At 43.5% G+C, this 18,951-nt stretch overlaps 2 protein-coding genes across 2 annotated transcripts in view; both read left to right on the forward strand.

Moving 5' to 3' along the window:
* The window catches only part of LOC147009968 (uncharacterized), a 220,325-nt gene that overhangs the window by 75,335 nt on the left and 126,039 nt on the right, over positions 1–18,951 (forward strand). The window lies entirely within an intron of this gene.
* On the forward strand, positions 280–12,071 carry LOC147009969 (uncharacterized). The gene is given in 3 exon segments (XM_085863253.1): positions 280–3,450; positions 9,939–11,965; positions 11,968–12,071. Coding segments are annotated over 3 exon segments (2,274 nt in total). The 5' UTR covers positions 280–3,290; the 3' UTR covers positions 12,055–12,071.

Below are 18,951 nucleotides of genomic sequence, written 5' to 3' on the forward strand. Positions count from 1 at the left end.
ATACGCCCAATAATTAATCGAACCGTCGAGGTTGACGATAACACCGCTCGGTTATCCCGATAGTACGGAACGGGTCGCTTAAAGTGGCCCGTGTCCGAAGTCGACCTGCGGCGAGGTGCGATCGCCCGGTCTACCCTCCGTGTGGGTACTTAGGTAGGTCGAATTTGGCGAGCAACCCTATCCCACGCGGGGGGGCGATTGGCACGATCGTGGTGAGGCCGAAAGGCCCACCCGTGACTAGTTCCCGGCGTTAGTCCGAGAGGGTCACGACGGGATTGTCCATCCGGTGGGCGACGTGCCGCGATTCGAGTTACGTGGCCGTTCGCACGCCGGCGGGCGCGAATCCGCAACACTGGTGTCAGGTCGTGAGATACAAACTCATCCCCCTCCTCACGACACTGGTGTCGGAGAACGTGACAACGGGCTCTCCTGTCTCCAACTAAATTCACGGGAATCGGTCCAGGGGTGAGAGAAGCGACCCCGATTCCCTCCAAATTACGAGCGATTTAAATTTACCCTTTACGAGAAATAAGATGGCGTCTCAAGGGGAGCGGGAGCCGGGGGTATTAGAAATGTATATGTGTAGTAATGTAGGATCCATGGTCCAGGATGAAATCCCCGTGCAGGAAATGTTGGTTGTGCAGGAACACGAACTCGCCCAACTGAACCCAGAGCCCGAAATAGGTGCGGCGGCGGCCGCGGTGTATGACACCTCCCCTCCCCCTCTCCACCAAAACCCCCCGATCCTTGCCGAATCGGCTCACCCAAGCGCACCCGACATGGCCCAGCTATGCGCCATGCTGGCGGCAATGACAGCGAAGATGGATACAAACACAAAAGAAATGATAAACGAAATAAAAGGCATGAACGAAAAGATGGAAACAAACGCACTCAAAATGAAGGAAGAAATGAAAGGGCTGCGGGGTGAGACGCGGAACATGGGCCGAAGCCTGCAGGCGGGCATGAAGGCAGTAACCGGGGAGCTCAAAATGGCGACGCCACGTGTGGGAGCGAACGAGCTGGGAGGGAGTGCAACGGCTGTCGGGCCTGCGGTGGAGGCGGGTAAGAAAAAAATAATTTGGGGGACGTGTTGGGCGAGGGTCGTGACGGAAAAGGTGACGGTAACCGAGAGGGAAAAACTAATTGGGGTGACGGAGACGTGCACGAGGGAGATAACAAGGGAAGAGACGGAATCTCCATCTTACTTCACGTAAAGGGTTGGTAGTGGGCTTAATACGCCCGATAATTAATCGGAACCGTCGAGGTCGACGATATAACACCGCTCGGTTATCCCGATAGTACGGAACGGGTTGCTTCAGTGGCCCGTGTCCGGAGTCGACCTGCGGCGAGGTGCGATCGCCTGGTCTACCCTCCGTGTGGGTACTTAGGTAGGTCGAATTTGGCGACCAACCCTATCCCACGCGGGGGGGGGGGGGCGATTGGCACGATCGTGGTGAGGCCGAAAGGCCCACCCGTGACTAGTTCCCGGCGTTAGTCCGAGAGGGTCATGACGGGATTGTCCGTCCGGTGGGCGACGTGCCGCGATTCGAGTTACTGGCCGCTCGCACGCCGGCGGGCGCGAATTCGCAACAATATATTGCTTTTAAATTATTTGGATCAGACTTCACTGCAATGCTTTATAAAAAATATTAATTATTAGACGAGTCTTTTAAAAACCATAAATGTATAAACAGGCGAGCATTGGGTGGCTTTGACACCAACTCTGGTTCTACATTGGCTTATTGTACACTGCTCCTTCACAATGCCATACCCAGGCGATGCATGACATCATCGCCGGGCACCGATGGAAGGGAGAACTCAGTTTTCACTCCATTTGTTTTCTTGTTACTTGCAAAATTGAAGATTTTTCAAGTATATTGGTCATTCCATTTTGTTATTCTGTCTCTGTCACTCGCCTACAGATCACATTTCAAAACCGATCTTCATTAAACTTTACCAAGTTTTTGTGGTAGTCTCAACTGAGAAGCTCATTAATTTTGAGGTGAAAGGTCAAAGGTCATCTTGAGGTAAAATTTCTAAAATCGTCATTTTTCGTCTGATTGACTTGAAAGTTGAACAGGATTTGCAAATTGCGTCACTGATTTGGGAAACCAACTATTTTTGAGATCAAAAGGTCAAAGGTCAACTCAAGATCAAACTTCTAAAATCCATTTAAGTCTGAAAAATAATCAATTTTCACCCAATTGACCTGAGCTTTGATTAAGATTGTCAATTTTAGTCTTAATGAAATGGACAATTTGATGTATCCATAGCAACCTTAAGAGAAGGGGTGGATTTTTGCAAGTATTGTGCTCCGCACGAGGTCTTCTTCTTTGTTTGTTTGTTTGTTTGTTTGTCCGGGTGATATCTCAGCCATCCTTTGAGCTAGGAAGCTGAAATTTGGGGACAAAATTGAAGATGTGCTTTGGAAAAAACATATATTTTATATTTTGAATAATTGATTGATTAATTAATTATTATAGATTTATTAATTCCTTATTTCTTTTCTTTCTCATCTGGGCAATATCTCGGGCACCTTTTGAGCTCAGAAGCTGATATTTGTACACGACGGTGAACAAGTGATTTGGCTATAAAGGGTATTTTTGATATATTGATGAGTCAATTAATTTATTGTTTCTGCAAAACTTGTAATTCATATAAATGTAACCTTATTGGTAGGAGGTGAATATTTTTTGCAGGCCACTGTATTTGGTGTAGTGTTGGTGTGGCTCAGGCAGGATGGGCCAAATGGCCTCCTCCTTTGTCTTGTTTCCTTGATGTAGTTAGTACCATATTGAGTGTTTAGAGAGTAAAAGTAAAGTAATGTTATGGTCGATATGCATCGCTAATTCGTGAAGCAAGAAATGTGAAACCCACCCCAGTATGCGTCTAAAATTATATTGCATCCCATTTCATATTTATTTCATGTTCTTACCTTTGACTGTTAAATGGGCTTAGAAACACGTTAACTCGGCCATAAGCCTCAAGTTTAGATGGGAAAAGGAGGTCGATAGACCCGAATACCAAAAGGAACAGCTACTCAACTTGGTACAGGAGTTAGTCCGTCTTCCCTCTACTACCCCCATGGTCGGGTCTCAGACCAATAGCTGGCAAACGAGGAAGGGTGAAGTGCATCACAGTTTGAGGTGGGGGGCCATAGGTTATAAAAAGCAAGGGATAAAAGAGACACCAAAGAGAACTTTGTGCACTCAGCAAAACAGGCTGCGCTCCAAGCTACGAAAGGAGCCAAGCCAACCTTTCCCTGCGAGTGTCACACACCTCCCATCGGGATGTATCCCATCTGCTCCTTGCTGCCTTCAGAGCTCGATCGTGGGGCCGAACATTGCCGCCATTACTCTGCCAAACAATATCACAGGATTGAGCCAAGCGAACCCTGCTGTCTTTGCTATGAATCCCCAGTCTGTAATCGTGTTTGGCTGAGGCCTGAAGGTAAAGATAAGTTAGGACTTGTTGCCATTGATAATTTATTCTGTGGGGCATGTATTTGGTAGTGGGTAAGACTGGGGTATAGTTTTGTTACCTCTACCATCGAAGGGGGATGGAGGTTATGTTTTCACCCTGTTTATCTGTTTGTGTGTGAGCAGGATATCTCAACATATTGTGGACGGATTCGGAAAAAATTTGGTGGACAGGTTGGGTACGTGACCCGGACGAATTAATTTGATTTTGGTGAAAATCCGGATCGGGATAAGAGAATCTTTTCAGTGATTCTTCACCATTGAGTGATGGGGCTACAAAGTACATGAAGCATGATATCTCAAAAGTTATGGATGGATTCGGATAAAACTTGGTGGACAGGTGGGTGCGTGACAAGGATGAATTTATTTAGTGTTGGTGAAGATCTGAATCCGGATACGATAAGGTTTTAATTTTTGAAATGATTCTTCACTATTGAGAGATGTTGCCAAAAACAAATGCAATGCAACAAAAAACATCTCCTTTCCGGTTCCGGTTTTGAGCGGCAAGAGGTCTCCTTCGGGGCTCCCTGCTGACATTCTCAAAGTTAAGTTCCGGTTGTTATTTGTCCCGTTTTAACTGTTTAATTTTCTCACCTACATGTTAATGTGTGTTCCTAGTTCGGTTTTGTTTCAAAAATCGTGCTATTTTGTGAGTATTTATGTCGACGTTCTTACCTGGTGTTTGAGGCCTAGTCCTAGGCTTGAGGCCTACCGGTTCCACTTGGTGTTCGATCGTTTTTTTTTTGTTTGTTTGTTTTTTCTCCCCATTACCTTCAATTTCTATCCTCCCCATTACCTTCAATTTTCATCCTCCCCACTTTCCAAACATCCCCCATTCTCCCAACTAATCTCTTTCTTATCTCAAAAAAAAAAAAAAAAAAAAAAATATATATATATACCCAACAACAACAACAACAACAACAACACGCTCACCTTCTCCCGATTCTGCTACTTCTTCTTCCTCTTAACTTCCTCCTCGTCTTCCTCGATTTCTTTTTTTTTTTTTACATTTCCATGACCTAATCTGTTGAACTCTCTCATACATTAATATTAACAACAAAAACGATCTTATGATGCTTCATCTTCCTCTCTCACACATGTGGTACTCTTTACTGTTTCACAATGCACTACTCTTCTGCTATTTCAACAGACTGCTTTCATTTCGACCTCTCCTTCATTCCTTGCCTAAAAAATCCAACTATTACAGCGCTTCTTCTCTCCATGCTCTGAATTCGCCTTCATTGCATCCATCAAGAATTGTGTTAAATCGCATCTCTGACCTAAAACTTTTAAAAACCACAGTTTGCCATGGATGCTCGCTTTCCATCAACCATTCTTTTTTCCAACTTCAGTGCCAACTCACCCCCTCACCCCTCACTCTCACTCTCAAAGCAACCATCCCACTCTTCTCCCTCCAAGCCTCCCTCTCACCTCTTTCAAAAATTCCCCCTCACCTTTCTCCCACCTTTCATCCCCCTCACTCTTCCTTCTCTAAGTTGCCCCCCTCTCATCCACCAACCTGCCTCCCTCCACTGCCCTCTCACCTCCATCTCTTCACTACACCTCCTCAAATACTCAACTGCCATCTTCCTTGTCTCTTGTCCCCCTCTCTCCCAGCACCACAGAGCCTTTTCTCCTCCTCATTCGGCCCCCTCCCCTCGCTATTCTGCAATACCCCACACTCCTTCAGCAACCCTCCTTACCTCCCCCTCGTCCCTCGTCCTACCCTCCCCCGCCCCTCCACCTCCTGCACCCAAAGCCTCCTCCCCTACCTCTTCATTAAAAGTGTGGACCTCAAATATCCGGGGCCTTCGCTCAAACCTTTCAGATCTTTCCATGCAGGTTGCCACTGACAAACCAGACATTATCTGCCTAACAGAAACTTTCCTCTCCCAAGACGTGTCTGACTCCCAAGTATCTCTCCCTGGTTACTCCCTCTTACGGTATGACAGACCTGAGCCTCGTCCTGGTGGAGGTGTTGCTCTCTTCATCAAAGACTCTATTCCTCACTCTCCCTGCACTGCTCTCACTCCCCCACACCCCCAGGAATACCTCTGGCTTCGGCTTCCCCTCCACTCCCACCTCATGTTTATATGTGTACTGTACCGTCCACCGAACAGTGATGACTCCATCTACACCTCACTCTCCGAAAACATGGACCATCTTCTATCTTCTCATCCAAACTCTCTCTTCCTCTTATGTGGCGACTTCAATTGTCATCACGCCAGTTGGCTAGGTGTGGGTACCTCTCTCACCTGCCATGGGACATCAGCAAAAGCTTTCTGTGACTCATTGGGACTGACTCAATCGGTCAACTTCCCGACCCGGATCTCAACCAATGGTACTCCATCTCTTCTGGATCTGATTTTGACAAATTTCCCTGACAATATCTGCTGCTCTTCCTTCGCTCCAATTGGTTCTTCTGACCACGTCCTTGTTAAAGTGGACATCTCTCTGGCTGTTATCAGAGAACCACCTCACCGCCGTCGAGTCTGGCATTTCACTCAAGCCGACTGGCAGGGTCTCCGAGCAGCCATCAAACTTACAGACTGGTCTCCTATCACTACTTTCTCAAACATCAACTCATCCTGGGAATTCTTTCAAAGAAACTTGCTCTCCCTCATGCACAGATTTATCCCCTCTCGTGTTCAGTTGTCTTACCCTTCCTCCCGCCCTTGGTTTACTGAAGCTTGTGGCGAGGCAGTTGTCCTGAAACAACTTGCCTTTGCCTCATGGAAAGCAAACCCAACTGAGGGCAATCTCAGTTCTTTCCACAAAGCTCGGAACAAGTGTGTAGCTACCCTCAGGAGAGCCAGAAAACAACATCTTTCTCATCTCAAGTCTGAACTCTCAAACCTCTCTCCCTCCTCAAAATCCTGGTGGCGTTTAATCAAATCTGTTTCTGGTGTATGTTCCCCCTCCATCCCCTCCCTTACCTCAAATGGCCGCACTGCTGATTCCACACGTGATAAAGCTGAATGTCTAAACTCGGTGTTTGCAGCTAAATCTTGTGTCCCAAACCCATCACTATCTCTACCCACTTTACCCAGTCGCACCCAACTGTCCCTGGACTCTGTATCCTTTTCTCCTGACAAGGTGGAGAGCTTGCTTTCAAACCTCGAGTCAGATTCTGCAACCGGTCCAGACGGCATCAGCCCACGTGTCCTCAAAGCCTGCTCTTCTGCTCTTGCTCACCCTCTCTCTGTTCTATTCACCCTCTCATTTTCCCAAGGTCATCTGCCATCTGCTTGGAAATCTGCTAACATCACTGCCCTGCATAAAAAGGTGCAAAAACAGATCCCTGTAACTATAGACCAATCAGCCTTCTCCCAATCATCAGCAAGGTTATGGAATCCATCATCGCTTCAGACATGAAATCCTTCCTCTTCTCCAATGGCTTGATTTCCAATCATCAATTTGGTTTCAGACCAGGTCACTCTACCCTGGATATGCTGCTACTGCTCTCCCATCAATGGATGGAGGTCCTCAATGCCAGACAGGAAATCCGTGCCGTATCCCTGGACATATCACGTGCTTTTGACACAGTCTGGCACCCTGCCCTACTCACCAAACTCTCTTCCCATGGTATTCAAGGCCATCTCCACTCATGGCTCGCAGACTTCCTCTCCTGTCGCAGTCAACGTGTGGCCCTAAATGGAGTTCTTTCATCCCCTCTTCCTGTGCAGGCTGGAGTTCCTCAAGGTAGCGTTCTGGGCCCTGTTCTTTTTCTGGTTTTCATCAATGATCTCTCGGACTCTCTGGAAAATCCTCTATTTCTCTTTGCCGATGACTCCACCCTCTGCCGTACCATCTGTCATCCCTCAGACCGGCAAGCAGCAGCTTCTTCGCTCACTGCAGATCTGGATAAAATCACAAACTGGTCCAACACGTGGAACATGTCTTTCAATCCAGACAAATCTCACACTCTCACTATGTCTCTTCGAAAGGACCGTTTACAAAACCCCCCATCCACTTTCTCAACAATCCTCTGGAAGAAGTCTTTTCTTTCAAGCTTCTGGGTCTCACTATCTGCCATGACCTTTCCTGGGAAAGTCACATTTCCAACCTTGCCTCAAAAGCCAGTCGCCGACTGGGAATCCTCCGTCGTGCAAAGTCCTTCCTCGGCCCTCTTGAGCTCCTGACCACTTACAAAGCTTTTGTCCGTAGCCTGATGGAGTACTGCTCTCCCCTCTGGGCTGGTGCTCCTGCCTCCCACCTTTCTCGACTTCACGCTGTCGAAACCAGGGCTTTTAAGATCATTGGCATCTCCCGCAATGAAGCTGAGTCTTTGGGCCTCTCACTCAATCACCGCAGGTTGGTCGGTGGTCTTTCTGTCTTCTACCGACTCCTCTCCAGCCTTGCCCCCCTGCTCTCTCTGTGATTTGTCCCAACCACATTTCCACAGGGCGCTCAAGGTCCGCCAACAACCCCCTTCTGGTAAAACTACCAAAATCACGAATCACTGCTCATCTTCACTCTTTCATTCCTCTTTTTCCCGCCTTTGGAATAAGCTTCCTCACTCTATTCTTTCCCATTCTTCCCTCCAGGCTTTCAAAACAGCTGTTCACCACCACCTCTTATCTTCCCCCATCCAAATCCTCGATCTTTTCTACCCCCGATAATCCACCCAAGCCCACTTCCTTCAATTCTCCTGCTTTCCTTCCTGAAAGTCCCTTTAATGTCCATCTTCCCCTCGCCATGTTCCCCGTCCCATCCCCATCCCTCTCCCTTCCACAGTTCACCTGTGTCTGTTCCCCAATGTTTTGTCCCTTCCACTCCCGCCCCTCTTGTCTCATGCCTCCTTGCTGTGAGTTGTGTGTTAGCTCTCATACGAGCCTCGACCAAGGTATACAAAAAAAAAAAAAAAAAAAAAAAAAAAAAACAATATATATATAGCACGATATTTCAAAAAGTTGTGGATGAGTTATGACAGAACTAGGTAGATGAGCTGGTTCGGTGATAAGAACAAGCCGCTTATATTTTGGTTCAGGTCCAGATCCAAATCCAGCCATTCAGTGGGATACAAAACATAAAAAGTTCAGCCTGGTGGTGGTATGCACTCGACGAATGCCATTCTAGATGCCATTGTGATCGCTCTCTGTAAATACGTCCTTTCTTTTGCATCACAAGTACAATTGTTGAACTTAACTTGGCCTCGACTCATCCTGCTTGCTCACGACAGTTTCACCTGGTTGCTCTGAGAAATCTGATTGAGAAAGAGATTGACGTGGTAACGATCCTCAAAGTCCGGCAACGCAGGACACTGTTTGCTCAGCCAGATAATAAAATCTGTACCATGTTTGCCTCGGCATGTCACTCGCCCCTTGATAATTTCACAAAGGAAAGGGTGTGGGCTGCAACTAATCTGTGTTCTGAGGTATCTCAGATGTGTTTTTCAGCCAGACCTGGACATTCCTCTACTTTCATATTGGTCTTTTTGTGTGATGGTGGCAGAGCAGGTTTACAATGAACCTTTTCATTTATTATCTTGCCAAAACGAAGTTTTTGCAAGATATGTTAGTCAGCTTGTATGTTTTTTTGTTTGTTTGTTTGTTTGTTTGTTTGTCTGTAATCACGTATAAAAAATTGTGCAGAGCACAGTTATCATTGGAAATTTTTGTAACTTCGCATATCAGAGGCCTATAGAGGTCCCTTTCAGTGCACAAAATTTTGAAGGTCAAGGTCAAAGGTCAAGGTCACTTTGTCGCAAATCAGGGGAGTCGACGAAACCCTTATTTTTTGAGTAATTTTGATCGGATCGTCTTCAAACTTCATGGGAATATAGTTCATGGTCTGGCGCTCAGCTGATTAATTTTTGGTGGCGATTTGCCTTGACCTTCATGGTTAGCGCCTCAGGTCAAACATATTTGACCCCAAGGTCAAATTTTCAAGTTTTAGGAACCACATCGTGTAGTACCTCAAATTGAACACCTCGATGAGTGCTTTCTAGATATGTCAAGCTTGAGACATTATGACGTCATTTGGTGACGTTATGAGGCAAACGCATATTTTTCATGGTTACTCTGTAGAACGATTCTCATCGGAATCTCTCGTAGGCAGATATTCCTCAAGGAGTCGCTCCTGGTGGATAGCAGCTCTGTTCACCTCAGTGTGATCTTAAAGAAGTCACACGTGGTCACCTTTTGGCAAGATACAGGTCACCCTGCGGGTGACATTGGTTTATTCTTCTCATTGGTGTGTTTTCCGGGGATTAAATAAAATACTTATGTGAGGATTTTGATTACATAAAAACAAGCAATCTTTTGTTGTTTCTTCTACTCAAGGATAACGATTTGTTTTATTTTACGGAATCGGCTGGAGAATAGCTTTATTCAGTTACATGCATTCATAATGAAGGTAATGCATTCTACTTTTTCTGTAAGACAAATCTACTAAAAGTGTACTGTAAAAAGACAGGATTTTTTTTGTTTTTGACTTCTTTTTATTTTTTTGTTGCAGAGACCTCTGTGGAGCATCCTGTAAACTTGAAAACCAGTCTGGCTCGGTTGTTTTCACACAACGCGATATTGAAAAGAAACATGGATAAGGGAAGGAGAACCTCATTTGCTTTGAATAAATGTGAAATTAATCACATTGTTGAGAATGCACAGCAAGGTGCTGTGTTTGAAAATGCCTTCACAAGTTCTGCATCTGCTTTAAATATGCCTGAGACCACTCAAAGTGATGAAAAGCTCTACAAGTGTTTTCTTTGTGAAAAATCCTTCACAACTTCTTCTTATCTAAAGCTACATGAGATGATTCACATTGGAAATAAACCACACAGATGTTCTTTCTGTAAACGAGGATTTCAAACTTCAACTCGGCAAAGCATACATGAGATGAGTCACACAGGTGAAAAATCACACAAGTGTACCGTTTGTGGTAAAGCACTCACGAATTCATTTGCATTGAGGATACATGAAATGATTCATGTGACAGAAATGCCACACAAATGTTCTGTTTGTCAAAAATCTTTTTTGGACCCATCACAATTAAAGAAACATGGGTTGACTCACATGGCAGACAAGCCACACAAATGTTCTCTTTGTCAAAAATCCTTCATGTCCTCATCCAATTTAAGCAGACATGAATTCATTCACAGAGGAGAAAAGCTGCACAAATGTTCTGTTTGTCAAGAATCCTTTAAATCCTTCTCTGAACTAAAGAGACATGATTACATTCACAGGGGAGAAAAACCACACAAATGCTCTGTTTGTCAAAAATCTTTTATCCACTCGTATGAACTAAAGAGACATTATTTGATTCACAGTGGGGAAAAACCACACAAATGTTCTGTTTGTCAAAAATCTTTTATCCACTCATACGAACTAAAGAGACACGATTTCATTCACGGTGGGGAAAAACTGCACAAATGTTCTGTTTGTGAAAAATCCTTCATCTACTCATCTGAACTAAAGAGACATGGTTTCATTCACAGTGGGGAAAAACCACACAAATGTTCTGTTTGTGAAAAATCCTTTATATTCCCATCCCACCTCAAGAAACACGAGATTAACCACAGTGGAGAAAAGCCATACACATGTTCTATTTGTGAAAAATCATTTTCATCACCATGCCAGCTCAAGATACACGACGTGAATCACTGGGGAGAAAAGCCACACAAATGCTCTGTTTGTAAGAAATCCTTCATGACACCATCCGAACTCAAGAGACATGATTTCGTTCACAGTGGGGAAAAGCCACACAAATGTTCGATGTGTGAAAAATCGTTTGTATTCCCATCCCACCTTAAGAAACACGAGATGATTCACTGGGGAGAAAAGCCACACAAATGTTCTGTTTGTCAAAAATCCTTCACATCCTCAAACGATCTAAAGAGACATTATTTGATTCACAGTGGAGAAAAGCCGCACAAATGTTCTGTTTGTCAAAAATCCTTCATATTCCAATCCGAACTAAAGAGGCATGATTTCGTTCATCACATGGGAAAAAAGTCACACACATGTTCTGTTTGTCAAAAATCCTTTGAATGTAGATCAGAACTAAAGACCCATCATTTCATTCACAGGGTGGAAAAGCTGCACAAATGTTGCATTTGTGAAAAATATTTCATGTCCCCATCCCATTTAAGGAAGCATGAAATGATTCACAGGGGTGAAAAGCCATACAAATGTTCTGTTTGTCAAAAATCCTTCATTTGCAGATCAAAACTAAAAAGACATGATTTCATTCACAGTGGGGAAAAGCCACACAAATGTTCTGTTTGTGAGAAATCTTTTGTCTACTCTTCCGAATTAAAGAGACATAGTTTCTTTCACAGGAGGGACAAGGCACACAAATGTTCTGTTTGTGAAAAATCGTTTGTATTACCATCCCACCTCAAGAAACACGAGAAGGATCACAGGGGAGAAAAGCCACACAAATGTTCTGTTTGTCAAAAATCATTTTCATTCCCATGCCACCTAAAGAAGCATGAGAAAAAACATAGTGGGGAAAAGCCACAAAAATGTTCTCTTTGAAAAAAAAACAATCCTTCATATCCTTATGTGACATAAAAAGACATACTTTGATTCATAGTGAAGAAAAGCCACACAAATGTTCTGTTTGTGAATAAACTGTGGAAGAAACTCAGTTCTTCTCTTTTGGAGTTTGAAAACATTTATTAACAGCACACGTCAAATACAAATAACAACCAACATGCGCATAGGAAAAAGGATACTAAGACAAGCAATAACAAACACGATCCTGTTTCTGCTCAAAATGCACAGAGAAATTGTTTTTATACTAATCTGGACAGCAAAAGACATGGGAGAGCTAAACATCTGGCAAAGGTGAATGGAGGGGGGAGCCGGCAAGCATGAGAAAGGGAATTACAAACATGGCCACTTTGGGAGGGAAGGGGTGATAGACACGTTCAGATCATGATTGCAGTTTGGGAATACGAGGCCGGCCGTGAGAAGAAGAGGGTGACAACAAAGCTAAGACAAAATATGAAGAGGCCAAGTGAATGGAGACACAAGCCTCTTATTTTGTTCATACCTTCCGTTCACCATTGAGGAACCAGATTCTCAAAATACGACATTCCGTTTTATGATGCCATATAATTGTCCTTGGACAACAAGGCATCTATTGCAATCGCCTTTCGGGAGTTATTTAATTACCATCAGGCAATAGGCGCCAGCAGCAAAGCGTCCTTCTCTTGAGCAGCAGAGCAGTTCCATTTAAACATTGGAAATACTAATTTGGATATATATTACAATGAGATAAAGCACATAAAATTTAGTAAGGTCAGGTCAGATATGGGAGCATGCGTCAGAGCAGCGCATTGCTGCGTCCACTTTCCGCCGGTACTCCAGGGGCCTCCGTCTGGCCATCCCCCAGGCAGATGCCTGGCCCATCCCAATCTCCTTGAGATGCCAATCAACCTGCTGCAACCACGAGGCACGTGGTCGGCCCATTGGCCTCCTCCACTCACGAGACTCCCTCGCTGAGAGAATCTAGTGAGCAGGATCAGTGTCAGGAAAACGAGCCACATCCATACAGCCGCAGCTAACGCTCACGGACTATGCAGGCAACAAATCTCATTTGAGTCTCTCCCAGCAACCGCTCGTTGGACACAAAGTCCGACCAGCGATAACAAAGGATTCTCCGAAGAGACCTGGTACCAAAGGTATTAAGTCTCCGTCTCAGATCCTTGGTCAGAGTCCAAGTCTCGCATCCATAGAGCAAGACTGGAAGCACCAAGGACCTGAAGACTCGGACTTTCGTCATCCTAAACAGGTACCGGCAGCGCCACACCCCATGATCCAGTGAATTCATGACTCCCCAGGCCCGACCCAGACGTCTATTGACCTCTGACTCACAGCCAGCAGAGACATGAATATCACTGCCAAGGTAAGTGAATCGCTCCACGACCTCAACATCCTCACCACAAACAGGCACAGACAGGTTGATTGGCATCTCAAGGAGATTGGGAGATTTATATCTCAAGGAGATTTAGTTAGATACCATTTTATCTTGCTTGTATATTAACTACATCACTATGGCGATCAAAAGACTGCAAAAAGATATTTTACTGACAGTCAATTTGATTCCAGTGCAAAAGTAACACCTTATTCTAGACTGTGAAAAACAATAGTCGCAAAATTGAGAATACATGAATATAATCAATTTTATTTCTTCCACAAGAACTTCAAAACATCAGCACATTTGAAGACGCTTGAAAATATTCTTGAGGATGGAAAGGCACATATCTGTTCTCATTGTAAGAGACGCTTGACATGAAAAACATGAAACTATAACGGTACTCGGTAGAGCGCATACCTCCACCATGCAATGTCTGATCCACGCCAATATATCGGGCCCAATACATTTTTGAAATATCATCCCATGTCTACATAATTTTTGGCCCTATCTCTCATTGGTAAAGAATGACTTTTAAAATTAAACAATGCACATATCCAGATCCAGATTCAGATATTCACAAAAATCGAATCAATTCGTTCTTGTCACACACCAAACCTGTCCAAGTTTCATCCAAATCCATTCACAACTTTTTGAGATATCGTGCTATATAACAGTTTCGCCCCACCTCTCAATGGTGAAGAATCACTTTCAAAAAACATTAGCAGATCCGGATTCAGATCTTCACCAACATTGAAACAATTCTTCCTTGTCACACACCCAACGTGTTCACCAAGTTTCATCCAAATCCATCCACTACTTTTTGAAATATCCTACAAACAGACAGACAGGGAAGAAAACATAACTTCGTTCCACCTTCGTTGGTGGAGGTAATGATTCATAGGGGAGAAAAGCTACTCAAATACTTTTTTTTTGCAACAAAGCCTTCACGTGGAAGTATTTTTTTTTTAAAGAAACATGAAATGATTCACATTGGTGAAAATCTCATCAAGTGTTCCATTTGTGAGAAAGACTCAACTTCACAGGGTTTAGGTGGGTATGAGGGCTGAAAAGTAGAGCAACAATAGAGGGGGGAGAAAATAAGAAGTGACAAATCTTATTGTCATACAAGAGCAGTTGGTCTTATGCAGACTTGCCTCAGAGCTGTCTAGCATGGGTTCAATTCTCAAGCGAGCTATAAACTGTCACCGCAGTATTTTGCATGCAAGTCAATTCTTCAATGTTTGCTCCACACCTCGGGTGGATGTTGAATTGGGTGCCCTGTTTGCTAGCATTACTTGGTGGATGTTAAAGATCCCACATTGTCCTGCAGGAAGTCAATGAGCTATTGCCGGCACCATGAACAAATTACAAATTCCTGCACTTTCATTCGAGTATCCTGCATCAGAGTGGCGACACAACAAGGTTGCAACCGAGGGCAGCCTTACCAAAGACACTTACTGCCTCGCCAACCATGTTTACATAACGGTGCAAGGAGGAAAAGAACATGAATAAATATTTTGTGGAGATATTAAATGTCACATAAAATGTATTTCCCAAGAAATTTTATAACTTTTAAAATCTTCATCAGTTACAACTGATTATATTCACCGAAGTGAACAGGGAGGACTAGCTTCTCACCCACACACGTGCTCTGTATCTTGTGTTAAGGACCACTATATTCATTTAATTGGGTTTGGAGAATGGTTACATTTGCTGTTAAGTTTCCTGTTGAGTAGCAACAACAACAATAACAACATGAGAAGTGAGGCATCCGCATTGGGGAACAAAAAAATAAGCCAAAGGAGGAAACAGATGTTTGGACTTCTCTTGAGCTGTCGCACTCTGATTTGAGGAGTGCACATCATCATAAAACTTAAATGCACAGTGAAGGACAAAGGGTCTTCTGTATGCAAACCTCTTAAGGTTTAATGATTCAACGATCCCTTTATCACGACGGATCAACTTTAATCCACTGTGCCCTAGTCTGCGGGGATTCAACTTCTCTTCTTATGTCTATCATTTGATGTATTCCTCTCCGCTGAACTCCCTCAACTATTCGTTGGACCTGCCTGTCGAACATTACACTTCTTGTTTTCTTGGAAATTATATAATAGCTGCTGCTTGTATTACCTCATTGGCACCGTTTTGGGGATTCACACACCATTTCGAGAAAGCACTCAGCGTGTTGACTGGTCTGTACTCTTGGAGCTTATTCATCCCTCAAACCTCTCCCATCCTTCAAACAAGTCATCCTTTTCATCTTGAAGTTCCTGTCTTCATCATCTGTGATGCACCTGTTTGGGTAGAATCCGATTCTCCTATACGTTTCAGTGATTTGGGGATTCACCTTTCGGAGGACTTGTAAAACATGACTGTCTGCTTCAGTTTCACAATTTGTGCGCACCCTCTGGACTTTGAACATTCCAATGGGGTTTATCACCAACCTTCACCCATTTATGACCCACTGTGTTTAATGTGCGAACTGCTTGATCTAAGTTGCCACATCAAGAGTCATGAGTTTTCATATAGCTTCATTGCTATATGTGATGTTCGTACTTGTTTAATTTGGGGATTATTATGAAAGTCATTTGTCGATACATTTCATTAATATTATTGCGCTTAAGGTAGACATGAGGGACATTAAATATTTCTTATAACATTGCCCATCTATTGGTTCACGAAAAAATATTTTTACAAAAAAATAAGTGACCACTATATTCGTTATTGTTGTGTGTCTGTCTGTCTGTATGTATGTCTGTCTGTCTGTATGTCTGTCTGTCTGTCCCGAGCATAGCTACGTGGGTTTTGATCCGATCCTGACAAAATTTTGGTGGGAGGTTTATATCATGATCGAGTTGTGTTTTCCTGAAAATGGGCGTGGTGCGCCCATTATGGGTGGAGCCACGCCCAAAGAACGTGTTTTTCGGGGGTAGCCGATTTCAATTTGCATCTTCTCCTTGGGGGGTTTGTCGAATCTGACAGGGGTTTCGGTATTTGGTTAGCCCAATGGCACTTGCATAGCCCCACGGAGCTCGATTTTTCATTTTCGTCCCAAGGTCAAGGTCACAAGGTCACGAACTTAGAAAATTGCGAATTTTGACAAATTTTTTTTCTTCTCCGAGAGGTTTGTCGAATCTGACAGGGGTTTCGGTATTTGGTTAGCCCAATGCCACCTGCATAACCCCACGGAGCTCGATTTTTCATTTTCGTCCCAAGGTCAAGGCCACAAGGTCACGGACTTAGAAAATTGCGAATTGTGTTTTTAGGGAGTAGCCGATTTCAATTCGCATCTTCTCCTTGGGGGTTTGTCGAATCTGGCAGGGGTTTCGGTATTTGGTTAGCCCAATGTCACCTGCATAGCCCCACAGAGCTCGATTTTTCATTTTCGTCTCAAGGTCACAAGGTCACAAACTTAGAAAATTGCGATTTTGACATAAAAATCCATCTTTTCCGAGGGGTTTGTCGAATCTGGCGGGGGTTTCGGTATTTGGTTAGCCCAATGGCACCTGCATAGCCCCACAGAGCTCGATTTTTCATTTTCCTCCCAAGGTCAAGGTCTCAAGGTCACTAGGTCACGAACCTAGAAAATTTCGAATTTTGACATAAAAATCATACGACCGCCCAAACTTTGAGAGCTAGGATGACAATATTTTTATGCATAATCTTGAGGTCATTCCCCACCTAAAGTCTTGAAACCATTTTGCTCTGTCTCGAACACCTTGCCCGTGGCGCCCCCTTCAAGTTTGTTTTTACGCTGATTTCATCAAAGTATGGATAATCCGATGAGTACAAAATGCCATAAAGCCTATATGACGTTATATTGTTCCTGGAATGTTCCAGAGGAAGTTTTGCAGCAAAGGTCATAATCCTTGACCTTTGACCTTTGAAGGTCACAAAGGTCAAATTTTCAAAGTTGTGGGAATCGAACCAGGTTTTCGACCTTCTTCGATGAACTAACTCCAATAAAATATAGCACATATCCTGTTTCCTTATTTTAATGTCCACAACATTGTTTTGTGACTTTTAAAGGTTATGCAAAGGTCAAATTTTTGAAGTTGTTGAACGAAACCGGGTTTTCGACATTTTGCAGCTAATAACCTGTCACTCGTACCACATCATGTTGATCATTTTTATAACTTGGTCAAACATTATCACATTGTCTCATCCTTGACTTCTGAAACAATCTACATCATCAAATACCGCTCGTGAACCTTCGTCGTCTTCAGACTTGTCTCCTGTCTTATGTTAGTTTCACCCCAAAACAACACTAATGGCACATCACTGTCTTTTTAAAAATATTTTTTCTGCCATGACACCCCCCCCCCCAGGTTTCCAGTGCACTCGCTGCAGTGCCCCAAGGTTAACTCTTAACAGAAATTGGGGACTCATCTGGGATGTGAAACCAAATTGCCAACAATGATAAATTAATTCGAAGAAAACCAAGTGAAGCTAATAAACGTTCATAATGGTGTTTGATGTAAAGATGTTTGTTGAGCCAGAAGATGAGGAACAACTTGGTTCGTTTTTAAAAAAAATTAAAAATCAGAGCTCCTTCAATTGGCAAAATATTGAAAAACATTGAGGTTAGACCAACTCTCAAGAAAGCTGAGGTTCTGTCACTGGTGGTATACCAGTTGGTTGAGAAGCATTTGGAGGCATATGCATTCCAATTGTTAACAGATGAGAAGTCTAAAACTATTAAGTTATGAAAATTGGAGCTGAAGTTAAAAGAACTGGAGATTCTGAAAAGTGAAAGGCGAAAAGAACTGGAGATGCAGAGCCAAGAACATGAAATGGAATGCAAGCTCAAAGAACGACAGATTTGGTGAAGAGAAAGGATGAATGAATGAACTGGAGATTCAGGGAGAGTTTAAACTCAGGAAATTATAATTACAGATTATAAAGAGAACCACATATTCCCTATTCTCTCAGTTGATGTCAAAATTTTGGTACATTTCCAGATATGTGAGATTTGTTCCCTCTATAATGAGAGAGAAGGAAATAAATACAACTTTCACTTTGAAAAAGTGGCACATATCTTGGTTTGGCCTCATGAATCTCTGACTGTTATTACCTCCACCACCGATGGTGAAGGAGGTTTTCTGTCTGTCTGTTTGTTTGTTTGTCTGTGTGCAGAATATTTCATAAAGTTGTGGGTGGATCCCGATGAAATTTTGTGCACAGGTTGGGTGTGTGATAAGGATAAACTGATTCGATTTTGGGGAAGATCTGGATCCGGATCTGGATATGAGAATTATTTAATATTGAAAGTGAATCTTCACCATTGAGGGATTGGGCCAAAAACGACATTGTACTTTATAGCATGATATTTCAAAAATGTATTGGGCCCGATATGTTATCATGCATCAGGCATTATGTGGCGGAGCTATGCGCTCTACCGAGTGCCCTTCTAGTTGCAAAGTGTTTTCGTAGGCAAAGCTCAAGACATGAACTCTGCTTTACCTATTGACCTGTGTTCACCATGTGACGAGCAAAAAGGAGCATTTCTTAAAGCCTATGAACTGGTCCCAGAGGCAGACAAGCAGAAGTTCAGGCAGTGCAGGAAGAAAGATGGTGAAACCCATGTGGAGTTTCCTCAGGAAAA

Source organism: Eptatretus burgeri, chromosome 17 (genome assembly GCF_056783735.1).
Source record: "Eptatretus burgeri isolate ZD-2024b chromosome 17, Ebu_testis_v1, whole genome shotgun sequence".
In the NCBI taxonomy this organism is placed as follows: Eukaryota; Metazoa; Chordata; class Myxini; order Myxiniformes; family Myxinidae; genus Eptatretus; species Eptatretus burgeri.